At 32.9% G+C, this 24330-nt stretch overlaps 1 protein-coding gene across 1 annotated transcript; it reads left to right on the forward strand.

The window, feature by feature from the left end:
• Positions 1 to 2303: 2303 nt before the first annotated feature.
• LOC143076010 (monocarboxylate transporter 4-like) lies at positions 2304 to 18642 on the forward strand. Its single transcript, XM_076251615.1, has 5 exons — positions 2304 to 2594; positions 10895 to 11038; positions 12666 to 13433; positions 15420 to 15470; positions 18407 to 18642. Exons 1-5 carry the CDS (start codon positions 2393 to 2395, stop codon positions 18580 to 18582), a joined length of 1341 nt encoding a protein of 446 aa, XP_076107730.1. The 5' UTR covers positions 2304 to 2392; the 3' UTR covers positions 18583 to 18642.
• Positions 18643 to 24330: the final 5688 nt, after the last annotated feature.

Consider the following 24330-nt stretch of genomic DNA (forward strand, 5'->3'; position numbering starts at 1 on the left):
TAATCAAATGAAAGATAGGGTGAGTCCATGGGGGTAATCCCCACCCCTTCAATTTGAGAATGTGCTATTATCTTGCTAACGATCGAGATCCCCACCCTAAACCATATATATTATTGCATGGGACAATAATACAAATCAAATGAAATAAAAGGGAAGTCCCTGGGAGTAATCCCCACCCCTCTTGTTTGAAAACTTGTAAACGATCAAGATCCAAACCCCCTCATGCTTGAAAATATTGAAAATGGTCGAGATCCCCACCCCTAACCCATATATATTCTTTTATGGACAATAAAACAAATCAAATGAAATATAGGTGAAGTCACTGGGGGGTCATCACCACCCCTCCTGTTTGAAAACTCGTTAAATGTCGGGATCCCCAACCCCTAAACCATGTATATTCTTGTATAGGACAATATAACAAATCAAATGAAATATAGGGAAAGTCAATTGGGGTCACCCCATCCCCTCATGTTTGAAAACTTATAAACTGTCAAAATCCCCACCCCTAAACCATATATATTCTTGCATGGGACAATAAAACAAATCAAATGAAATGTGTGAAGTCCCGATGGTCACTAACTCCTGTTTGAAACTTATGAACAGTCGAGATCCCCACCACTAAACCATGTATATTCTTGCAAGGGACAATAAGACAAATTTAATGAAACATAGGTGATGTCGCTGGGGTCACCCCCTCCTGTTTGAAAACTTGTAAATGATTGAGATCCCCACCCCTAAACCATTTATATTCTTGTTTGGGACAATAAATCAAATCAAATGAAATATAGGACAATGGGAATGGCAAATAATTGGAGCTTAGTTTGGGAGACTTCGTAACAACATCCTGTTATAATTAATTCTTGTTTTATTAAATGCTGGCTAAAGCCTGTCATGATGACAAAATACATATTTTAAGCCTAGTTTTTATATAACACAATAAGAAATGTACATTAACTAGACCTTTAGTTTCTTGTTGGAGATACATTCGTGTGATGCACAGTTCATAATTCCTTTGTGCTGTATTTGTGTACTGTCGTAAATTAATTTGAGGTGTGAATTCTTATTCTTTGGTTTACATGTTGGAACGCACTATTGTATTGTTTATTTGTGTATTTCTGTCCTGAGTGTTCTTACTTTTGTTTTTAATGTATTCCTGTCACGTAAAATTGTAATTGTAGATGTATTTTTAACATTGCCATATAAGCGGGAGGCTTTGCTAGCCATAACACTAGATTCAATCAACCATGTGTCTTAAAATATCCCACACCTAGCCAGAATATGTTATCACGAATAGTCCATTTCAATGTATGTTGGCATTTGTTTTTGTTGCATTTCAGTGTTTCTGTTGTCCGTTTTTCCTCTTCTAGTTGATGTTTTTTCCTCGGTTATTGTCTGGAACCCGGATTGGTTTTCTTTTAATCGATGCATGACTTTGAACAGCCGTAAACTACTGTTGCCTTTTAATTTTCCATTGATCATTTCTGGGTATTGGAGCTGTTACTAGGACGAACGAACTTACGAAAGCTTTACTTGACGAATCGTTCTAAATGGGAGCTACTGTTTATTCATGGTACTTTCCAAATCTTATGTAAATACATATGTCGAAGTACAGTAATTCCTCTTGGCTGCACTTAGAAAAGAAAATATTACCTGTCTAATAAATAATTTAATGATTTCTAATAGCTAAACTTGCATTCAATATACAAGACTCAGCTCTGACAATTGGGAATCTTAAAGGGGTTTTAATTATTTTAGGAGGTACACAAGGGTGATATCATAGATATTGAAGTTTACTTTATTGATATGATTGATAATCTATTTCTAATCTGTTTTTTTTTTTTTTTTTAATTTCAGGTTTCTTATGATTTAAAAAAATGAAATATATTCTTGAAAATTATCAGATCATCAGACGAATTTACACGGTCACATTATATGAGGAGCATGCTTACAAATACGTTGCCAGAATATTTTTTTTCATGTTCATAGTAAACATAAAGTGTTAATTGTTATTGCAAGTGCTGATATAAATAGTGCAGAATGTATTGAAATTGTTACAGTTATGACTTTGATCTGCATTTTTAGTTTTTGAAGTTTCATAACAAGTAGTTTTATACGGATGTTAAAGCTTTGTCGTTCCTGTTTTACTTAAATAAAACACAACGTCTGTTACATGTGTTAGTTTATATGTACGTATCAATCTTTCAATTATACAATAAGTTTAAACATATCAATATTAAATTTTATAATATTTGAACCTATACATTTTAATACGGATTTTAAAATTCTTTACTTGCTGTTTTTAAAATGCGGTTGTTCTATTGATATATAAGGAAAATAGTCTCGATTCGGCATTCAATATAATTTAATTATAATTCAACTTTTACTCGAATACATGCCAATAATGACACTGACCGAACCTGACAAAGGGTGGGCTTGGATTATCCTTGTGGCTTCATTCGTGGAGCATTGCATTGCTGGATTCTCTCTTTATTCTATTGGACTTTTTCATATCATATTTCTAGACAGATTTGGAGAGGATATTACTTTAACTTCATGGATTAGTGCTTTTTTCTTGTGCCTCCTTAGTTTAACAGGTAAATTGATCTCAAGATTAACTACCAATAGTCGATTTTGTATGTACTTCATTAGTTATTCGATATTTTATTTTACATATTACCATGACCATTTTTATCTCGCCTGCGACTGAAGACATATAATGAGAGACAAAGGGATGCCTACTTGTTTAGGTTTTTTTTCTTTTCCGAAGATTGAAGATCCGTATATCATATATCGTTTCTGCTTGAATTTTAAAGATTAAGTGAGTGCAAATGTATAGTTTTGTTGTCTCGTGAATTTCTCATTCACTTTCAGTTTTAAGATAACTTCCTTTGGTAGATAGAATCCCAGCATTATCTTCTTGATGTAAGGTGAACATATCGCTCATGTAGGATTTACCTAACCTCAACCTTAAATTTATTGTTCATGGAGTAAACTGTCAGTATTAAGTCTATGTCTCAGATACTATAAGCAATATATCTTTATAATCCTAAAATGTATTAACAAAGTAAAGACTAGAAATAAAATACCGGTATACATGTGTATGTTTGCGGGTGAACATTTGACAAAAATCACTCGTGACACCTAAATGTTTTTTATTCAAAAACATGTACCTCTATTATTGTTCACTCAAACAGAATTTCTGTATCTTCTCGGGCAAGTAACGGAACAACACAGCTTCACGATGTTACAATTCAAACTCAATTTAACTGTTAAAATATAAAAAAAAAAACTCAGGTTGGTGCTGTCACATTCATGGACATCACTTATCTATTTTCATTCCAAATTTAAAATCCGTTGTTAAAAACTGACATTGTTAAAAGTATTCAGAGTAGTACAGAAATCGACATTTGTACTTAGGATATTCTGGTCAGCTCTGAGATTTAAGAAAATAATATAACGTGTTCATAACTCCTAATTCTTAAATTAGTGTACCGTACTTTTTCAATTTCCATTGACATATAAGGACATAAATTAAAGTTTTAAAAAACTAGAACATTCAACATCCAACTGTCTCTTGTATAAACTCATCATAAATACCAGGATTTGTATGTTGTATGCCAGACATACAACATAAGTCTACAGAAGACTTATTTATAACGCCTGAATAAAAAAAAATATACATATGCCCAAATAAAGTACGAAGTTGAAGAGCTTTAAAAACCAAATATTTTGTAAGTTTTTTTTGTATTTTTTAAGTAATCTATTCACGCAGTGGAAACATTTAATTTCTTAATATTTCATAAACTTCACTAGATCAAACTTTTATATATATGTATAAAACAAACAATTTTACCTCCAAATTGTTTTAAACTTAAGATTTTTAATTTGTTTTTTTGGAGGTGAAATGAAGGTTTGGAGGACATATTATTTAAAGTAAACACGTTTAATAGGGGAAATCTCTGTATAAGCTTAACAAGTTGAAAGGCAGATACCTTATCTAATACTTTATTTTTAATTTTTGAAAGTTATAAAATGACATTGATACTTAAAACTCCTAATCTATAATATTTCATCATTTATAATTACTCTAATAGGATGATGATGACAAATAGTTATATATTTGCAAATATTGAGTACTTGAACAAGGACATATCATTGCAATACAATTATGATCTTGCTCTTACTTTACCGAAATGCTGTCACGTGACACACCATTTTGACTCCGAGCCTCCCGTCATTTGTTGCCACATGCGAAGTTTAGAAACAGCTTTTACATGTTTTAAGGACTTGCACCAACGAGCTTCCCCACTCGGAGAGAACAAGCCACTACGAGGTAACAAAGGTGGTTAAACTGTGTCCGATGTATTTGAAATTTAACAGGACGAATCTCTCAGTAGATTTGTTTTCATTAATAAAATTCAAAAAGCAGTAATGGAATTACTAAGAAGATGTCATTCGTTGTTTTAGTCAATGGATGGTTGATTTATTTTTGCAATCTAACAAATTATAGGTGTATAGACAACCTTACGACAAATGTACGTACAGTATACATAAATTAACTTCTGAAATCTTGCTCCTGATATGTGGGAACGGAAACATACAATTTGATGTTTACGTCTCAGTTCTCAATTAAGTCCTCCTCACTGTCCCTGTTTTATCCATGTTTATTTCATTCAAAACAGCATTCAACGACTTTGAAGCGAAAACTATAGGTTTAAGCGTTTGTACATTGCAGAAATATTTTACATTTCTTCATAGTCACTAGTGATAAAGAATGTATTGCCGTATAAATACATAAAAGAATTCTTCGCGCTTAGAAATGACTAATTTTCTGAAGCTATGAAAACGGCAACACAATTGGATTTGATTTACTACATTGTACATGTCCCGAGTCATGACCACAGCAGCCGTTTGCTTTAATGTGATTTTTTAAAGGGCTTTCCAAAAGGCAATTGATGAAACTTTGCTTTTTTGGGAATATCAAAAACGTTTACATGTATTTTGTATTAACAAAAAAATCAAAGTTTCAAACGGTCAATAAGTAGGGAAACTTTAAACGCATATTAATTTCTTTTTGATAAAACTAGCTGTGACCTCTATTTATTTAAATAATAACTTCATTCAATAGTACATATCTATTCATTTGATAATAGGTTACATTTAACACATGCGAAGTTTAATAGTAAACACGTTTAATAGTTGTCAGTTTGTTTTAGATTTATGAGTTTGACTGTTCCTTTGGTATCTTTCGTCCCTCTTTTATTACCACTGGGTCGATGTCTCTGCTGGTGGACATTTTGTCCTCGAGGACATCATCCGCCCAGTAGCAAAACTACAATTGCATGAACTTACGAAGATCAAACAGGAAACTGGCTCGGACGTCGCCCAGTATAAAAAGGTCCGAAACAGACGTCACCATGGACACGGTGTCGTCTGATATGGCAGGTGTCCCCTCATCACCAGACATGACAAATATCTCAAACACGACTCATTCAGATCATCGTCCTAGTGACAATAGCAATATTACACATATACAGCCATGTTCAGTTCTCCTTAAAGACATTTTGGTTTTTGATGACACAGTACAACACTGTCGCATTTCAAAATGTGAGACCAAAGGCTGCAAAACTTGTGCTATTTTAATTACAGATGCTGAATTCACTAGCAATTTGACCAAGAAGTCATATTTTACCAGAAGTTACGATGATCTGAATTGTAAATCGATAAATGTCGTCTACGGATTAGAGTGCAACCTTTGCGGATTGGTATACGTCGGTGAAACGAAAGGAAGGCTAAACAAACGTATGTGCGGTCATAGATCAGACATTAACCTCAATGCTAACGACATTCTATACCAGCATTTCAATCAGTCCGATCATTCCATCGTTTCTATGACAGTTCGCATTATCGAAAAGATATACCATAGCTCTAACAATCCTAATCTTACAACGACTCTCCGTAGACAAAAAAGAAGACTACTGGATTAGACAATTGGGAACTGCAACACCGTATGGCTGCAATGACAAAATTGATGGTATAGGTATTCTATCTAGTCCTTCGTGTAACTCGGTGAATGTGATGAATATTTTCAACTCGACTCCTCGACGTAGACGCAGTCATGGTCATCGTCATTATACATCACCTTCTCTGCATGATGTCTCTATTAATGACTTGCTGTCATTCATACAAAAGCCGTTAGGTATTCATCACATTCGCACGAAACTTTATTCATTACTCCTTTCAAAACTTCATTCTCTGTTCAATTTATGTTTGGAATCCAATGTTACAAACCCTCATTCAAACCAATACAAACTTCAAGCTATAATTTTGGATATTGCAAGTCACAGACTTTTCAAGCCAGTTCGCATTGGAAAAGATGAAAAAGAGAAAAGATCTTTTCTAAATCTTTCCTTTGCCAACAAAGGTCTCGATGGCGTCAACCTAGGCAATATCCTTCATCATAAATTAGTTCAATCGAAAATACCTCCTTATTTCAAAGACCAGTCTGTACCAATAATTTCTTATACCTACACCAAACCTATTGCAACTAATGTGTTATCGAAAGGTCCGAAATATCGTGAGCCTAAATCCATCAATTGGAAATACAACTTTAAAATTTTGATGGACTCAGTCGAGGATTATGCCAGGCAATGGGCTAAACGTGAAAAGGAAGACGTAGACACTCTATCCGAATGGATTAAGGCAGTGAGGTCGTTAATACAAATCAGAATTAAGAAACTGAATGGGTCCATCAATGCCCATGCTACGTCAATCTTTAAAGACCCAAATGTTGCTAAACACTTATCCGACCTCCATGATAAATATGTTGTTGTCCCCGCAGACAAAGCCCTAAATAACATCGTTTTTGTCTGTAAAAGTCACTACATTAATTGCTTGATAAACGAATTAGGTATAGACAATTCACTTGGAAACTCAACATATTCCCTCACGACACTTACCAAAGAGGAAATCCTGGATAATCATAGGTCTGTTCTTTGTTCCTTTGGTATTCCAACCAAAGATGGAGAACTGGATCTCCCATCACTGTATTGGATACCTAAACTACATAAGTGTCCTTACAACGGTATATTGCTGGGTCTTCCAAGTGCTCCACGAAACCTCTTTCTAAATTATTAACATCTATTTTATCAGCAATCAAAGACGGGCTTGAAACTGCCTATTCTAGAGGTGGCGTGAATCAGATGTGGATACTTAAAAATTCCAAAGATCTTTTAGAGTACATACAATCTAACTCTCTTTCATCTTGTAACAGTATTAAAACATTTGACTTTTCTACTCTTTACACAAGTATTCCACATTCCAAACTAAAAGACAAATTGAAAGAGTTGGTATTACTTTGCTTCATAAAAAAGAATGGCCAACGTAGATACAAGTATCTTGTCTTAGGGAGGGATAAATCATACTTTGTAAAGAATAACTCTGATTCAAACAAAAAATTCTCTGAAACCGATATTATCAAGATGCTTGATTTCTTGATTGACAACATATTTGTAACGTTCGGAGGACGTGTTTTTCAACAGACTGTCGGCATCCCAATGGAAACAAACTGTGCCCCTCTACTTGCCGACTTGTTTCTTTATTATTATGAGGCTGACTTCATGCAGGAACTTCTTAGGAAGAAAGATAAGAAGTTAGCAATATCCTTTAACTCTACTTTCCGCTATATAGATGATGTTCTTTCACTAAACAATTCAAAATCTGGTGACTATGTGGAACGCATCTATCCCATCGAATTGGAGATAAAGGATACTACAGATACAGTTAAGTCGGCTTCATATCTTGACTAACATCTAGAAATTGACAATGAGGGTCGGTTGAAAACAAAACTTTACGACAAAAGAGATGATTTCAGCTTTCCAATTGTGAACTTTCCATTTCTAAGTAGCAACATTCCAGCAGCACCTGCATACGGGGTATATATCTCCCAATTGATACGATATTCCCGTGCTTGCATTTCCTATCATGATTTTCTTGATAGAGGGTTACTGCTTACAAGGAAGCTATTAAACCAAAAGTTCCAAATGGTGAAGTTGAAATCATCCCTTCGTAAATTTTACGGACGCCATCACGAGTTGGTTGACCGTTATGGAATAACCGTTTCACAAATGATATCGGATATGTTCCTTACGTCGTAACTACAATCCCCTTCCCTTTCATGAATGTGACCTACCGAATTAGACTATTTACCAGATTTGTAATCACATAAGCAACACGACGGGTGCCACATGTGGAGCAGGATCTGCTTACCCTTCCGGAGCACCTGAGATCACCCCTAGTTTTTGGTGGGGTTCGTGTTGTTCATTCTTTAGTTTTCTATATTGTGTCATGTGTACTGTTGTTTTTCTGTTTGTCTTTTTCATTTTTAGCCATGGCGTTGTCAGTTTGTTTTAGATTTATGAGTTTGACTGTCCCTTTGGTATCTTTCGTCCCTCTTTTAAACTGTCGGTATAAAGACCTACATATTAATCTTGCCATTGTCGTTCATTATATATATTTATATTTTTAACATGTAGTGTTCATTTAGAAATATATTAAATACTATGCCATATTTGTGTTTATTTAAACGTTAATGAGAAATTATAAGTATTAAATTACAATAAAAGTTATCATTAATATGAAAAAAAATGGATTGTTTAATCCAGAAACAGGCAATAAAAATACACCAAGAGCTTTTTCTTTTCTTGAAAATAATTGGATTACTACAATTAAAAACATGTTCTCCTTATAACTTAGTAGAACGATTTTTTACTTTGGTAACCTATATAAACAATATGTTCTACTAAATGATGTTAGAATCATCGACAGAAAAGGTAAGATTTATAAAGAAAATGAATGTTCACTTGCATTAGATGTGTGTTTCATTATAATACGTTATTCTGATTGGCTAACTGCAGTCTCGTGTTATTCCTTAATCAACTTCATAACATAATAAAATTTATCATTAATGATGACACGAGGTCCCACAATAAAGTGCACAGGTAAATTAAATAAAAACTTTAAAAAAAATAAAAATCGTGTTTTCACAACCCTAACTAAAAAATGTAATTATAAGTATTGAATTATTCTTTTTGTAACTTCATAGGGATATAAATGCGTTGACCGTGTGCACATTTTTAGAATGAAGCTTCCGCGCTTCATACAAAATGTACTTCGGTCAACGCTTTTACACCCCAATGAAGTTACAAAAAGAAGCATTTAATTCTTAAGTAAAGATATTGTGAGCTGATAATTTCGTCAATACTAAATTTTAAGTTGAAGACACATAGATTGCCTTTAGCTGTTATCTGCTCTTTGGTCTGGATGTTGACATATTCCCCATTTCCATTTTCAATGTTATCCCATCACAGAATAGTCCATGTTTCTGGTACCTTTGATAACTATTTACACCACTGGGTAGATGTCACTAAATTATAATCCTGGTACCTTTGATAACTATTCACTGTTGGTGGACGTTTCGTCCCCGAAGGTATCACCAGCCCAGTAGTCAGCACTTAGGTGTGGACATGAATATCAATTATATAGTCTTTTTTTTTATAAATTTCCTGTTACAACACTTTGAATTAAAAAAAAACTAAGGATTTTCTCACCTCATCAGTAAATTACTTTTTGGAATTGTAGGTCCTCCGTGCTGTTCAACTTTGTACTTTTTTGGCTTTTAAACTATTTTGATCTGAGCGTCACTGATGAGTATTATATAGACGAAACGCGCGTCTGGCGTATTAAATGATAATCATGGTACCTTAGATAACTATCAGTGATCTGTGGTTATAATAATTTCTAAAATGCCTGTACCAAGTCAGGAATATGACTGTTGGTATACATTCGTTAAATGTGTTTGGGCTTTTGATTTTGCCATTTGCTTAGGGACTTTCCGCTTAGAATTGTGATCAGAGTTCGGTATGTGTGTTATGTTCTAATTCGCAAACTCAACCAAACAATGAAATATTCATCAATATAATACAAAACTCTCATATGGTATTTTTTTCAGGTAGTAAATATACTAATTTATTTTATACATTTCACATCAATTATAATTGCCTAGCACATCACTATTTGCGACCAATCTTGGACAATAAACCGGTAAATTAATTAAACCCCCGCTTTAAAAAAGGGGGGTATACTGTTTTACCTCTGTCTGTCAGTCCGTCCGTCCGTCAGTCCGTCCGTCCGTCCGTCAGTCCGTCCGTCCGTCAGTCAGTCAGTCCGTCCCATTAAATTTTCGTCACATTTTTCTCAGGAACTACACATCCACCCTTTCTGTAATTTGGTATCAACATTTATATATGTCAGCCATACCGTGTGATGCGTTTTCAGATTCATCACTTGACAACTTCCTGTTTACCGAACACTTGTCTGATTTTACACATGATAACCAAGTTGAAAATTTTCGTCACATTTTTCTCAGGAACTACAATACAAGGATTTCTGAAATTTGGTTTCAGGATTTATATAATTCAGCTATACCGTGTGATGCGTTTTCAGATTCATCACTCGACAACTTCCTGTTTACCGAACACTTGCATATTTTTACACTATTAATATTATCCACTTGCGGCGGGGGTATCATCAGTGAGCAGTAGCTCGCAGTTTCACTTGTTTATTTTATAATTATTTATTTGGAAAAAAGACTCAAGCTCACTTGACTGCAATGACTCGAATTACTGAAACTACTATCAAACAACATTGCAGGAAATTCTACCCGGCACATACAATATATATATAATCAAACAAACCTATCTATATATAACATAAACACATGTACTTTACCAAACACAACCAACTTGCATTGTTATATGTACAACTTTGATAAATATTTTTTTTTTCTATTCAGAGAACCCAGTTATATTATATATATCTTTTTTTTCTATTGCAGGACCTTTGGCGAGTTTTTGCATCGGAAGATGGGGCTGTCGAGTTACCATGATAGTGGGATCCCTCCTGTTGACGTCATCAGTTATAATCACAGCATTTGTGCAACACATAGTACTGGCATTTCTATTTTTCGGTGTTTTTGCAGGTATTTTAAATTATATGTATTATTTTCTATTAGCCTAACACGGTCCGAGGTTCAGGATGTACGAAGCGCTTACTTTAGAAAGATAAAAATATTGAATAATACCTAATTATACTCTCTATTAATGGTCAAATGACGTATACGTTAGCAAAGATAAATCTCTGTACTACTTTCATCAATGAGCAATAGCCCATACCACACACTCAGCTATAAGACCCGAAATAACAACTATGAAACATTGCAAACGAAAACTCTTACGGCAAACAACGATAAACGAAAACCAAATGTGATAAACAACAACAAACGACAACTTCGACTGACTCACAGGCTCCTGGAATGGGTCATGCAACAGAGTATGGTGGACTGAACATGCGGACACCAAAAGCTAGCTAAATGCCAATATAATCGGCATGCATGTATCGATAACATGTTATTATAAATACGTAAACATCCAAGATCCAATGGATTAATTGCGAAGAAAACAGTCACAGGAAAAGATAACGTTCTGTTTGCATGCCCACAGCTAGATGCAGTCTCAAAACATTGTTCTTATTTTATAGGAATCATCGTATTTTCGTCACTAAAACCAATTAAACAATGATACAACACCATATATGCGAAAGCTCAGAACACCAATATAAAAATATCATAATATATATTAATGTTTCATTGAAAAATCGAAAATTATTTTTATTTTGTAATATTTGCTAATTATATTTCATTAATTCTTTGTGCATAAAAAAAATAATTTTTCTTGTACGGATTCCCGCCATATCTATTTGGAGCATTGTAAATGGCATTTTCAATGGATTCATATATCATAACTTAAAGTCATATGAAACGAGTGACCGGTGAAAAATAATGTTATTCTAAATCTTGGACCAATGCATACACACAACATACACACATCATACACTTATTCTTCTGGGCACGATTTTATCATTTTTTTCGCATAAATTTCGTATAATCGCCAATTTGTTTTTCAATCGGCAGGTGTTTTGAAGCCAAAGTTTAACGATTGTCACCTGTTTGTCAACAACCAACAAAAAGGGCATGGATATTGAGCATGTGTTTAACATTTACAATCAGATAATAGTTTATTTTAAGGACATCCATGCGTAGTGCGATCAACGGATTTTTTCGAGATGGGTCACACTGAGGTCAAATTTTGATATAATGTCCTTCTACTGGTTTATTCTTCTTAATATTTGTACAATTACCAGTTTATGAAGTGATATCATGTATTTTATTGCAATGAAGCCTTTCAAGCTTTAGGTAGTCATAAAGTAGAATTATATTTTAAAATAGCAGAACAGCATCAGTCATCATGGCATTGATTCATTTATGGGTTTATGAAGTTTATATCAAATCGCTTTGTCATGAATAAATTCGGAACCTTATAACAGTCCTTTTAAACGCTAAAGGGAAAAAAAGAAGTAGTAAATTTTTTAGCGCACAACATATTTCAAACAATATAGAAATGCTCACTTCTTTACATGCTTTAGGTCTGCTATCATTTATGCCTAACGTGGAATATTGATTTAAAAAACAATACAAAACAAACCGGAACTTTTCAAACTCTTACATACAGTACCATACAGAATATATCTATATGAATATATCGTTTTAGGTCTTGGAGTAGGTTTGCTGTATTCCACTGGATATATTGTTATAGCTTTTAACTTTGAAAAGAAGCGTAATATAGCAACTGGCATCGCTGTGGCAGGCTGTGGGATTGGTCCATTTGTATTAAGCCCAATTTACCAGATGATACATCATGAATATGGATATAATGGATTCTTCCTTTTGTTTGGTGGTCTATCATTGAACGCATGCGTTGTTGGAGCAGTGCTACGTCCTTCGAGATTGGAAGTATCGAGTAGAATTGCAAGAACTAAAAAAAGGACATTGAATAAAACTGGTTGTGAATGTGATTTAACGGTTGTTAAAAACCTACCACTGTTTTGTGTATGTATTTCTGGAGTGTTTCTCAATGTAGGGATTTTCCTTGTTTACTTACATTTTCCTACATACGCAATGGAAAATAGTTCTACGGAAGTAGAAGTTTCTTGGTATTTATCTATAGCGGGTATTTCTAGCTGTGTTGGAAGAATATTATTAGGAATGGCAACGAACAGTGAAGACGTTAGTGAAGATATAGTATTCTTTGGAACATATTCAATTCTTGGTGGTGCTACTATTTTACTGCCTTCCTTTATAAAATTCCATTACGCGAAAATATGTTATTCCATACTTTTAGGAGTTAATTCAGGGAGTTGCTATGTAGTCATTAATACCATTGTTTTGCGATTGACTGGTCCTAACCACGTCGCACAAGGCACAGGTTATGTACTGGCCTATGTAGGAGTAGGAACTTTGATTGGACCGCCATTAGCAGGTAAGTTGTTTGGCGTTGTTTCCAATGCATCTTTGATTTTTAAATATTCTAGATTGAGCTCTTCCGATGAAGTTAATTCCATAAAAGAACTTCGGACGCATTGAATTTCTTAAATTCTGTTCTCATCTTTTTTAATTGTCTTTATTCTCCGACACAGGCTTTAATTTTGTTTCCGGTTACCATACTTAAGTCTATAACTTTACATACTAATATGTCCAATATCCTCTGTATATTCTACATCTAAATCTCTCATTGGGTATACTGCTTCATCTAGATTACCATATTTTCTACGGTTTCTACATTTCTGCTATTGTAACAAGTTGTTTAAGAATTTAAACATATTCGTTAGTCCCAGCAAAAACCTTGTAAAATGATGCATACAGTTGAGTCGAACACGTGTAATAGTGAAAACATCATAATTTTCTTGAAATCCATTGGTACCATGCTTTGAAATATGCAGAACTAAGAAGCGAATCGAATACATTTTGCTCGGTTTTGTGCAAATTTAAAACAATGGAAGAGATATATAATACCTATACTAGTATAATAGGAGGCATTATTTGGCACCGGAAATTTTTAAGTGACCATTTCACGCATACATGTACGTTCACAATATATCAAAGCTTTACTCAAACATATATTTGCCATACCTACATACAAAACCTTTGGGAAATTAATCTTGTAGAAATCATATTTTTGAGTTAAGCTCTTGCTCATGTTTAAATGTTATTTACCATGTTTACGCTATTCTCAAATTGGGCTTATTTTGCGTTTTTTTGTGATTTCCAAAAATTATCAATAAAAATCTACCCGATAAACACATGTATTACAGAGCCCACTTATTTTATTAACAGCTTATTTATTCATGTTCTGAAGATGTTCTTCATCAATATGATCAAGCCAGTAAGATGTTATTCAATCGCCATGGTAATCGACGGCATTTCTCTGAACTCTGTATGGAGATTATTTTTATTATTATCAGTCTATGTGTTATTATCTATTCTTCAATACATTGCTGTTTTATGTTTCCAACACAATCTAGTTCTCGGGTTATACCGAACCATATTGTTATTCATTTCTTTGCATGACATCTTCAACTTTAGCACAGTAATTTATTCGTTTATTGAATTAGACACAAACCCTATTGTATATCCTGTTTCATTCAGTTTGAACACTTTCGCAAGTTTATTTTTTCGATGTTCAAATTGGACTAACGAGTTTTTAACATCGATTAACTACTATTTCGATTTATTCGGAATTAGATAATCTACAGAAAAAATGTATCGTTACAATGATACATACACTAAAGCATTGATAATTTTAAAAATCATAGGCAAAAGATACCAACGGAATATTTTAACTCATAAGTCGAAAGTAAACTGACAATTCCATGGTTATAAACGAAAACTTATGTAATGACAAACAACAGTATACAAACACAACATAGAAAAATATAGCCTGAGCAACACAAACCTCAACAAAACAAGAAGGCTATCTCAAACACTCTGATGCTCCAGTAGACATTTTTGCTCCACAATCGATGGTGGTATCAATGGTATTAAATACATGTAGTACAACAGCCGCAGTTGTAATGGTTATGTATGATAGTGATTTCCATGCTCTCTACATATGTTTCCTTAAAAAAAATCATCAGGTAAGCTCAAGGTAAGTTTTGGGGAGTCAAAGATAAAAAAAAATCAGATAAGAGCAGACAAACTGAAACGGTTTAAAAAGAAACTAAAACAAACGACCTGTGATAACATTGCCTAAATAATACACCCAACATGTATTTACATTCTGATGATATACATATGACATGTAGTAATGAGATTAATTCAGCGATTCTAAAATAACACTAAAGGTTTGAATCATCCTGAATAAAGTTATTAGAAACTATCATAGAATCTATCATTTGTTTGTCTTCTCATTTATTACAATGAATTAAGCCTGTTAAACAAAACGTTTTAGTTGATGTTATTTTTCCAGGATTTATAATTGACAACGGAGGAAGCTACGCTGAATCATTTGTCATAGCAGGTATGTGTGTCAAGGAATACAATAATATCATTTGCATTTAAACATGTATTTGTCCTTATACCATTATCATGTTTATATTGAGTTCGTACCTCGCAAGAGGCAGGTGAGTTAGATTCCAATTGACTGTCAGTTTTCCTACCGAATGTTCGGTTGTTCTCAACGGTCCATTTTCAAATCCATTTCCTATTTTTTACTGGCAGAGGAAGTCGGGGTGACTTCCTCTGCCAGTAAAAAATAGGAAATGGATTTGAAAATGGAATCAAACCTTGTCCTCGTTAGTCTTGAATGATATTTAATTTTAGTTCATTTGTATATTTCGAAGTTTAGTATGACGACCATTATCACCACATTTTTGTTTAGGGGTCAGCTGAAACACGCCTCCGGTTGTGGGATTTTCTAGATGTGTTGAAGACACATTGGTTGTGTTCTGCTGTCTCTTTGATATATTGCCTATTTTCATTCTCAATTTTATAACTAAATATTTCCATTTTCAATTTTGTAACTAAATATTTCCATTCTCAATTTTATAACTAAATAATTTCATTCTCAATTTTATAACTAAATATTTCCATTCTCAATTTTATAACTAAATATTTCCATTCAGTTTCTAGAATTACAGGCGTTTTATCTCGTGTCAGTTAGTCTTATTGTCTGTCTTATATTATCTTCTGAAAATTTGTTTTCCTCCAACCTATCACTATGCAATGCATTTTGGTTTCATTTTTACATTATCATTATAATTTTGTCACTTGAAATACACCGGTCTACCAATATCTATTTGTTGATTTAATGTGATGTCAAGAAAAGTACAAAACAAGTAAAATACAAGTCCTATCTAGACGGATACAAAAACTGAAGAAAAACCAGGCCACACAAAAAATTACGACTGAACGGCGGCAAGGGCATGATATGCGTTTTATATATACACCCTTCTTGGTATAGGGCAATAACAAAGTGAACCAGTTATAACGCTCAACTAAATGAAAATTTAACAGCTTTCTGCAAAACAGATTCATATCTATTTATACGAAAAACTGAGAGTTTGGAATTATTCAAATGGGAGTATTTAAAAAATGCCAGTTAATATGTCTTGATTCACTTTCCTGTCAAATACCTTAATCTGTGAGAAAGAAGTTAACTAAAGAGGTAGGGCCAATTTGACGGGTTTTTTTTTACAGAAGGACCAATATCAAAAAGTGACGACAGAAATAAATTTACTATAAAAACAAAATATAAAAATGCTTTTTGATCAATATCTCGATCTACGTATATTATGATATGTGTGATCAATAGTTAATTTTACACTCAAAAAGGATGAAAGTCCAATATGCGGAATTTCGGGTGTATTTAAGTGAGAAAAACACTGAATCCCCCCAGAAAGACCTTTCAAACCAAAAACAAATTCTGTTTTTATGACTTTTTTAATTCATACTACTTTTCCCTTCAAAAATGAAATTGGTTTAGTGTGTCCTTATTACATAAAACAACTTTTTAAAGAATTCAAGAAAAAATTGTAACATCGCTTAATTGTACCGATATAGCTCCTTATTAAAAAATATATTGATAAGCATCGCCGTAGCTCCATCGGTACAGCACAGAACTACGAATCTCGCTCAGCATAATTTCATTTTTTGTGTTGTTATATTAAATTTCAATGTTTCTATCATATTTTTTCGGATGTTTGCTTAATTCATAGAGTCATTCTAGATCATTTTGACTATAAAGTTTACAAGTATATTATGTTACATGTAGTAAAGAAAAAAAAATAATGTATCGCTTATTGTGCGCATTCCTATGACTGTCCATACTCTTGAATTACTTACTATTCATGTGTTTACATTTATATCATATATTCAAGGAACAATTGCCGTCAAACTGATGTAGGTGCCTTTACATAACCAATAACACGAGAATTGATTCTATAGCAAATGTTGCGGGTGTAATATACAAATAATAATAAATATAAAATAAAGCCATTATATACAAGTTTCAAAAGGACACAAACAATTTTTCGAAACCTTTTTTGAACATGGTATTATATTTAACAAATGCAGTCAACAGCAACTTTATTACCAAATCACAAGCTGTGTAGATACCAGTACTGAATTTTTACCACCGTCCCTACACAGGTACCTTAGTCATCAGAAAATAAAACAACACAACAGAACAAATCAATTACACTACAAATCGTGATTGTAGGTTAAACATAAAGGAGCTGTTGCATCTGTATCACAACGAAGGGCCTATTTGTTAAAATGCCAGAAAAGGCAATATAACATGTGTTAGTAACACAGGTTGCTCTATGACCAACTGATGTTAGATGTTCTCCGGTTAAAATATATACATGTTTTATCTTTTATAGACGATAAAACCTTAAAAGACCAGGACAAATACAGATATACATATATTCAGAATGAGAAAAACACGATTTGAATTTGTTCGATATTATTTGGCTCCTTGACAAGTTACGTGGTATGGTACCTTGCATAAAGGATGTAAATAATAAAATAAAATCAATATTAAAAAATCAATAGTCTTGGCCTTGTTTTGTAAAATACCTGTTTAAGGTATGAAAATACATGATGTGACGTATTTTCAAGTACTACAATTACCATCTATCGGGCTATTTAAAACATGATTTACATTGTACCTATCTTATCGAATGAAAAAAAATCCCGACAAATTAACCTTACCTCCTTGTTAACATATGATTGCAATAGTTTTTATAATAAACAATCAGTTACAACAAAACATTGATAGTAGAATTATATAAGTTTTAATTGTCTAATAAAGTGTTATTTGGTAAAACCATGTACTCCGGAACAAACATCCATTAATGAAATCATTTCAATATTTGACCTTCAATTTTTATATACATGAATTGTATAATTACAATACCTACATTATTGACATTGTCCTATTTCATTCTATTTCAGGTTTATCACTGATAATAGGTGCTTTTATAGAACTCTGCAGTGTCTGCTTAAAAACTGATACGTACAAAATACCTCGGACGGAAGATATCAATATTTGTGTTACAGATGACGAAATAAATAGTAATTTCAAAATTATTATAGAAGAACAAACAAAACTGACATTAAGAATAAGTTAATTAAAGGTTGATGCATTTCATAATATTCAGTATTAATAAATGTTACCTATGTTTGTTTAATCAATTATTCAATTGCAATATAAGGAATGTATAAATTTGCAGCCATGTCAGATCTGAATGATTTTAAATTTGGTAGATTACAACCTAATTACTCTAGAACACCACCATCGCTGTTAAGTTATGAACATGTTTTGGCTTATTGAAATGATAATCCTGGTGTTCAATATCAGAATAAAATGAAAGTAAACGAATGTATGATTTCTGTGCAAACTTATCTATTACTATATACTTGGTACATTTGTAGTTTGCGATTTTCAGTTTCTATGGTATCTTTTTTATCGGTGTTAACGATAGGTTGGCTTCGTTTGAATTATAACATGCAACATTCAATAGTCGTAAATCAACTAAGCAAAACATTCTCGTAAGAAACTGAAAACAAAAACAACAACAAAACCGAACACCAAAAAAAATCAAAACGAAAAGTCTGTAATCAAATTGCACAATCAAAGCTCAAACATCAAACGAATGTATAACAACAGTCGTATTACTGATAAGGTATAGACATTACCTTTAGGTAGGAAATGGTGGATTACAATTGGTTTTATAGCTAGCTACAACTTTTACTGTATGACAGTCGCATCATATTCTATTATATTGACAACGATGTGTGAACGAGACAAATATACATCACAGTCAAAAGGTTAACAATCGGGGTACAGTACTATTAAAACAAACACATATGTAACAAAGAAACACAACAAAAGCATGTAAAACCAAGAGAAACACATCAATTATAAGAGGAAATCAACGGAATAACAAATATACTGAACTGCAACAAAAACGGCAACATGCAAAGAAACGAACAACTGTCATATTCCAGAGTTGGTACAGGACATTATAACAAGAATAGGGGGTTAAACCTGGTTGAACACCGAAAAAGACGTTATCTTTTATATTTATTTTCGTACGTTTTCCAAAAATTCACGTAAACCTAGATGAAATAGGCGTTGTCACATTAAGATGATCTTTACCTGAGGTTTGATACGTCTTTTATCTGCAAGTTAAATAATGTCTTATCTCGAACGAGTTATCCTCCTAATGTTCAAGTTTTAACGCAATTGAATTAATGTTAGGCATTTTTTTTCCGTTTCAAACCTATATGTAACTATCCTGATGCCAAGTGTCCATATATTCATTAGAAGAAAGCGATATGTACTAACTAGTTAACGGTATCCCTTAGGAATATTATTCTATGTTGGTTTAACTAGTGAAGTGACAATCCCTGTTTTCTATCCTTTGACTAATACATACACAATCACAATGAAAAGGGAAACTAGAAGATAATTCCACAATGGACAAATGTTACATGCAAGACTGTATGGTCTGATTTTGAGCTACTAGTATTTCATAGATGTTTGTCTATGAATGAAGATCTGTGTTGACCATTTTGAACTTCGCTATGTTTCACGTTTATTCAAAAATATGAAACGATGAACTTTTATTAAACTTTGTCGGAAGGTTAAGTTCAAGCAAAGGTACGAATTTGGCATGTGAAGAACAGAACGCCTATAAGGATTTAAGGATGTACACCTCTGAGCAGCAAAAAAATTTCTAGAATTTAACTTCTTTTCTTGACCTGATTTTTGGGTTTATATGACTGTAAAAAAATTATTGGTGAAGAAATGGTGGTATACTTCTTTTTTTGCTACGGCCCTTTAAAGTACCAAATTTTGATGATTTTCCAATTTTTCATCAATATTTACCTGTTTTGGGTCTGTTATCGTGTAAAAAGCCACAATTCCACAACTAAACTTTTTTCATACTTTCAAAAAAGATGATCATGAAGTGGACCAATCTGAATAAATTTAAATTAAAAAAATACTAACATCTGATAAACAAATTTAATAATACTTTTAGATATTTGGATGATATTTTGGCTCTCAATAATGACGACTTCAGTATTTATATGAAAGAAATTTATCCTGTTGAACTTACTTTAAATAAAGCTAATACTAACAATGACCACTGCCCTTTCCTCGATCTTGATATCTATATCACTAACGGAAAGCTGAATACTAAAATTTATGATAAAAGAGATGATTTTTCATTTCCTATCGTTAATTATCCATTTTTAAATGGTGACGTTCCCTTGTCACCATCTTACGGCGTTTATATATCTCAACTTGCACGATTCGCTCGTGTATGTAACAATGTTTTAGATTTTAACGAGAGAAATTTATGTATTACTGAAAAATTATTACACCAGGGTTTTCGATATCACAAACTAGTCAAAACATTTACCAAATTTTATCATCGGTATAAGGACATCATTCGTAAATATAGCTCAACATGCAGACTTCTTATACGTTCAGGTATTTCACATCCAATTTTTTATGGAAATATTCTTTATAAAGCACAAAGGTGTCAGTATTTACTCAAAAACTAACAAAACCTTTGAATAGACTTATTAAGAAGGGATATAGTTACGATACTGTTGTCAGGTCATTAAAGATTGCATATTTTGGTGTTAATATTGATTCACTTATAGGGTCTTTGCATCGGAACTAAACACATTTATTCAAAAACCAGCATGACACGGGTTATGTTCTTCTCATATATGTTATGATGGTATGATACTAAACCCCTAACGGGAAGGATTGTGCCTGATGTTCATATGATGAAATCATAATCTTTCAGTCAGTTTAATTGAAGTCTGGAGCTGGCATGTCAGTTAACTGCTAGTAGTCTGTTGTTATTTATGTATTATTGTCATTTTGTTTATTTTCTTTGGTTACATCTTTTGACATCAGACTCGGACTTTTCTTGAACTGAATTTTAATGTGCGTATTCTTATGCGTTTACTTTTCTACATTGGCTAGAGGTATAGGGGGAGGTTTGAGATCTCACAAACATGTTTAACCCCGCCGCATTTTTGCGCCTGTCCCAAGTCAGGAGCCTCTGGCCTTTGTTAGTCTTGTATTATTTTAATTTTAGTTTCTTGTGTACAATTTGGAAATTAGTATGGCGTTCATTATCACTGAACTAGTATATATTTGTTTAGGGGCCAGTTGAAGGCGCCTCCGGGTGCGGGAATTTCTCGCTACATTGAAGACCTGTTGGTGACCTTCTGCTGTTGTTTTTTTTTCTTTGGTCGGGCTGTTGTCTCTTTGGCACATTCCCCATTTCCATTCTCAATTTTATAGGTAGGTGTTAATATAAGAAAGTGTTATCATATTTGATGCTTTTTGCGTCAAATTTACCATGTTGTCAATTTTGTCAATTTGTGATTTTTCTCTGTGTTAAGAACAAAATGCACATTTGTTCTACTTCTTTGTTATACATGATTGGAAAAATACATATATCAGAAATGTGAAAAAAAGAAAGGGATGTTGGATGTGCATGTTTCTGGTAAAAATAATTTTATCAATTTATCCCTCACCAATTTTCTCAACATTTTGGCTTAAAAGACTGACCTGGTTGGTAATAAAATTTGAAAATTTGATTACTCAAAAGCTACTTATTGGATTTACACAATTTTTTCAAAGAGTTAAGTTTGATTATAACATTTTTAAAATTCATTGATATTTTTCACTAGTATCACATATTTTGGAAATAATTCTAGAACAAGATTTCAACGAGACTGAAACGTAAGAAGACTACATCCTTAACGGACTATTTTGCTATTGGTGATTTATAAGTAGATTTTTTTTCTATAGATTTGTCTATTTAACTTTCTATTGATCTGTGTATTTATCTTTATATAGATCTATCTATTTAACGTTCTATAGATCTATATAATTGACCTTCTATTAATCTATTAAATAGTCAAATTCGGTAGGTCACATCTATGTATTTAACTTTCTATTGATCTATCTATTTGACTTTTTATAGATCTATTTATTTAGCTTTCTTAAGATCTACGTATTTCGCTTTGATCGATCTGCCTATTTACCTTTCTTTAGATATTTCTATGTTGATCAATTTGCAAATCTTGTGAATTAATACTTCTTTTAAATTTTGTTATCTTTCACATTTGATTTAGACAGTTTCGGGTCATTAATGTGTGTTTTTTTTTTAGTTATCGTTTTCAAAATAAAAGGCAAACTCTCTTTACAAGGAATTTACTCCTATAATGAGTATATAAAAAAAGAGCAATGTTGATTTGATATAATTGTGAAGATTTTTTCGTCATTAAGCTTTCTTAAGCATGTTAAGATCTACCAATTAAACTTTCTGTAGATCTATCCATTTAAGGTTTAATGATATAAGGCAAATAAATAAACTCACCATAGATACCAGGACTAAATTTTGTATATACCCCAGCCGCGCGTTTCGTCTACAAAAAGACTCATCAGTGACGCTCGAATCCAAAAAAGTTAAAAAGGCCAAATAAAGTACGAAGTTGAAGCGCATTGAGGACCAAAATTCCTAAAAGTTTTGCCAAATCCAGCTAAAATAATCTATGCCTGAGGTAGAAAAGCCTTAGTATTTCAAAAATTCTTAATTTTGTAAACAGTTAATTTATAAATATAACCATATCAATGATAATTCATGTCAGCACAAAAAGGGCTAAATACTGGACCGGTAATACCCTCGGGGAAATAAATCTCCACCAGCAGTGGCATCGACCCAGTGATTGTAAATAAACTCATCATAGATAACAGGACTATATTTTGTAAATACGGCAATGCAACTTAAAGTATTAGTAACAATTGTTATTTAAATGCAATTACTTCATTAAAGTGTGGAGCAACGGTTTCAGCAATATTGACTTTCTAGTATTTGAAGATTTTTCTAGATGATCATCTTTGATTCTTAGCTGTTCTCTTTACCTGTTATATTTTTTTCGAAATGATAGGCAATAATGCATTGATTAAGGCACTATCATCGCTATTGTTCTTTTTCGTGACGGTAAGTTTTTATTGATGGAGGAAGCTGTAGTGCAGCCCAGAGAGAACCACTGACCTTTGGTAAGTAAACAGACAATCCGAGTCACTTATTATTGGAGTCGAGTACACCTGTCCTTTGCGGGATTCGAACTCACAACCTCAGTGTTGACTGGCGAGTCATACAGTAGTTCGACTACTGACTACTTGAACAACTCGGCAACTGAGACCATATAATTGATATAAGATATTCCTTTCAGAGGAAAAACTCATAAAAGAAGTCGATAACGTTTTTTTGGTCAATTTGACCTTTTTATAGATCTTGCGTAGTTGGTCTTTTTCTTATTTTCTTAAAAAAACAAAACATCTATCGATTATATTACACGGCTGAATAATTTATTGTTCAGTCTTTAAATACCAGTTCAGATCAAAATAATTTTTTAGTTCAAAATTAGTTTATAAGTGAATTACAATGCAGTTCATAATATTTCAGTAAAGTCGGCTTCATATCTTGACTTACATCTAGAAATTGACAATGAGGGTCGGTTGAAAACAAAACTTTACGACAAAAGAGATGATTTCAGCTTTCCAATTGTGAACTTTCCATTTCTAAGTAGCAACATTCCAGCAGCACCTGCAGACGGGGTATATATCTCCCAATTGATACGATATTCCCGTGCTTGCATTTCCTATCATGATTTTCTTGATAGAGGGTTACTGCTCACAAGGAAGCTATTAAACCAAAAGTTCCAAATGGTGAAGTTGAAATCATCCCTTCGTAAATTTTACGGACGCCATCACGAGGTGGTTGACCGTTATGGAATAACCGTTTCACAAATGATATCGGATATGTTCCTTACGT

This window comes from Mytilus galloprovincialis, chromosome 5 (assembly GCF_965363235.1).
Source record: "Mytilus galloprovincialis chromosome 5, xbMytGall1.hap1.1, whole genome shotgun sequence".
Taxonomy (NCBI): domain Eukaryota; kingdom Metazoa; phylum Mollusca; class Bivalvia; order Mytilida; family Mytilidae; genus Mytilus; species Mytilus galloprovincialis.

Coding starts and splice junctions, on each gene's coding strand:
- LOC143076010 (XM_076251615.1), top strand. CDS start 2,393: ATGCCAATAATGACACTGACCGAACCTGACAAAGGGTGGGCTTGGATT. Junction 11,039..12,665: donor ATTTTTCGGTGTTTTTGCAG/GTATTTTAAATT, acceptor ATATCGTTTTAG/GTCTTGGAGTAGGTTTGCTG. Junction 13,434..15,419: donor GATTGGACCGCCATTAGCAG/GTAAGTTGTTTG, acceptor TTATTTTTCCAG/GATTTATAATTGACAACGGA.